General features: G+C 43.3%; 1 protein-coding gene across 1 annotated transcript in view; it reads left to right on the forward strand.

Moving 5' to 3' along the window:
• Window positions 1-1,041: 1,041 nt before the first annotated feature.
• The window catches only part of MCTS1 (MCTS1, re-initiation and release factor), a 9,745-nt gene continuing 7,769 nt past the window's right edge, over window positions 1,042-3,017 (forward strand). Inside the window, exon 1 of the mRNA XM_017743096.1 lies at window positions 1,042-1,135. Within this exon, the coding sequence (XP_017598585.1) occupies window positions 1,042-1,135 (94 nt within the window). The remainder of the gene's footprint in view (window positions 1,136-3,017) is intronic.

Genomic DNA, 3,017 nt, shown 5'->3' on the forward strand with positions numbered 1-3,017 from the left:
GCCGCGGGCTCGCCGCAGGTTCCGGCCGCGGTCAGTGCGGTGCGCGGCGGGGTTCGCGGGAGCTCGGCCCCCCGGAGCCTGCGGCCGAGGCCTGTTGGCTTGGTTTGGAAATGATTTTTCTTACACTTATTTATAAACAAGTAACAATCGCTTATAAACAATCGCTTAGCGTCAGCTTTTTGATATGATTTTAACACATACGGACTTGCACTGGGCTACAGTCTATGGTTTGCTTTTGGTTTTTTTTGGTTTTTTTTTGTAACTTCAGGAAGCAAGAACAGAAGTCGAAGGCCTTTAGAGTCTCTTTTTTGATGTTGGTGGATCTGTTACCAAAGAGACTGTAAACTCCCCAGGAATGTTAGGATTCAAACACTGTTGAGAAATGGCTGTGGAAAAAGTAACAAACCAAGTGATGAGGTTTTGTTCCAGGAGGTTCTCCATGGTCTTCAGCCAAGAGTGCACACCTGGCTGCCTGACAGCAGAGCTCCTCAGGGGAAGTCTAGTGGCACTTGTATGTTTGATAGGAAAAGACAGACTAACTTGTCTTGACAGAAACTGTGGTACATAGAGATAGGAATGTAATGTTACTGAGGCTCTTCTGGAGAATGTTTTGTGACTGAGTCATCATGATACAACTCCTGAGGCCTGGAACATCGTGCTTGTGATGTGTAGAGAAGTACTTTTTCCAGTTTAAAATAAACCCCAGAAAAACAAATCTTCAGTCTGGTTTTGACTGGCTTTAGAACAGGTTGTATGGTTCCCAAGGCTACTAAATTACATTCCAAGTCAGACGTAACAGAAATAAACAGGTTTGCTAAGGAAATAAAACTTACATGAGTAGGCTGTAAAGTTTTCCTCTGTTCCCAGTAACTGTCATGTTCACTTAAGCCAAATTAGATAAGAGGTATAGAGATGTAAGAGATGCCAAATTTCTACACATTCTTGGTTCATTGAAAGGATTTGATTTATAAAAAAGACATGAGTAAGTGTCCCCTTTCCTGAAGTTGCTGTCTGTGCAATCATTCAGGGGTAGAACAGTCAATGACTTTGTCCCATCAGTTAGAATATTCAGCTTTTGGATATGAGAGAGCAGGTGGAAACAAGGTGAAGTTCTGGGGATCCGGGAAGAAGCCAGGTGTGATGGATTTTCGCCTTTTTCTATGGAAACTTATGGGGCGTGAAACCCTAAGTCCTATTTAGCATGTGGCCCTGAGGGGTGGTTTCTGTCAGGGCTGTAGAGGTTGTAATGGCAGTTGCTGGATGTGCCTCTTGCTTTGTCAGTCTTGTCCAGGTACTATGCTTTTAAATTTTTGGTACTTGAAAGTGACCCTGCAACCAGAGCAAGTGTCTCCAGGTTTTTGATGGTGAGGCTGAACAGTAACACAAAGCTGTGTTAACAAAGTCCAGCCTAGGTCCTTGGAGCCTCTGTACAAGCATGTTTAGATTGGCTCAGCAGTTAACTGGCCCTGAAGTCTGCAGCTACCCCAGCAAAAACCATTTGGAAGAGAAGATGGAGAAGTTGAGATGAGACTCAAGGTTAGCTCAGCCCTGAAGGGAACCAGTGGTCCAACTGCTTTAAGCTAGTAGAGGTAAAGAGGTAAGATGTTCCTTGTGGCAAAGGCAATTTTTGAAAATTCAGGCCTAATCTTGCTGTTTTAGGCAGGCATGAAACCAGTGGCTCAGGTGGCTTCAGTGAGATGTGCTGTCTTTCTCAAGAAGTGTAGAAGTTTACCTTGTGTTTCTATCATTTGAGGTAGAATATGATGAATTTTTCATTACAGTTTTTAAAAACATGGTTGTTTGCATGGTGAAGTATTATTTGATGAAAGTTTTTCTGAGGAGCACCAGAATGTATGGAATACTTTGTCAGTGTGATAAACTCCCATTCTCACTTTCTAATCTGGGCATGAGCAGTGTCACTGTGTTTCAGTTAAAATTGATTTCTTGATTATAACTCAGTATTTTTAGTGATGCTACAAAGTAGGTGAAGGTGGTGTGCATGAGTGAAATGCTTGACTATTTATGTAATGCCAGTGTTCATTCCTATCCTTTAAAAAAGTCATTAGTGTGTATTAGTACAGTTCCTGACACTGTACTGGACTATTTGAATGATACCATATATAAAGCTTGATTTTATTTTGTTTGACTGATGTAACTTTTAAGTATTAGGTTTTAAGTATTTGTTACAGTATCAAAGGTGATTAAATTGTTTTGTATGGAAAAAAAGAACTTCGTTGTTAGCATAATGATAACCTGGTCTTTCATGTCCTCTTCTCCCTCCCCCTTATGCCAGTGGTAGCGTTTCCATGACTCTAAAAAGAAACTGGGTGGTCACCTGTATGGCTGTTTATATAGCAGCTACCAGCCTACAGAACAAACACAGGTCTACTTCTCAAAGAGTGAAAAAGCAGTGTGGTAAATTCTGTCTGCCTACGGTTTTCTATTCACAATTGCTACAGCCATCACCAAGCAAAACCTAATTTGATTCTAATAAACACTATGGATGGTCCTCTCCACCAGAATCCATCTCTCTGCCTGGCAGCCGAGATCTTCTCTGCAAGCCAGGCTTCTTCTTTTCCCTTCCCACCTTGAAGGATGTGGCACTGCCACTTGGGACTGATTCCCTGGCCGGCTCCAGTATCTGCTGTTTGACAAGAATCCCATTTTTCCCCCCCCAGAATGCTATTGACAGGATCTTGTGTCCTGCGCTGAAGCTGGCGCGAGGATAGCTTCTGCTCTGCTAGTTTGAAGATGTTTGTGTTTTTTCCTGTTAAACGTATTTTGTGTTTAAATGATGACAGTAGCTATTACCACTTTGCTCTTCTTACTTTACCGAAAAGCGATATATTGCCTGGGAAAACAGTGCCGTGGCACCTGGTTGTTGTGAAAGCCTAATAACGCCGCTGTTGTGTACGGAGCAGCGGGTGGGCAGGAGAGGATGCCAAAGCTACTGGCACAGGCACCGCCTTGCCGCACGGTGTGCTGCCGGGTGGCCCCGCCCGTTCCGCGGTGATGGA

The sequence above is a fragment of the Corvus brachyrhynchos genome, unplaced genomic scaffold, assembly GCF_000691975.1.
Source record: "Corvus brachyrhynchos isolate BGI_N302 unplaced genomic scaffold, ASM69197v1 scaffold398, whole genome shotgun sequence".
Taxonomy (NCBI): Eukaryota; Metazoa; Chordata; class Aves; order Passeriformes; family Corvidae; genus Corvus; species Corvus brachyrhynchos.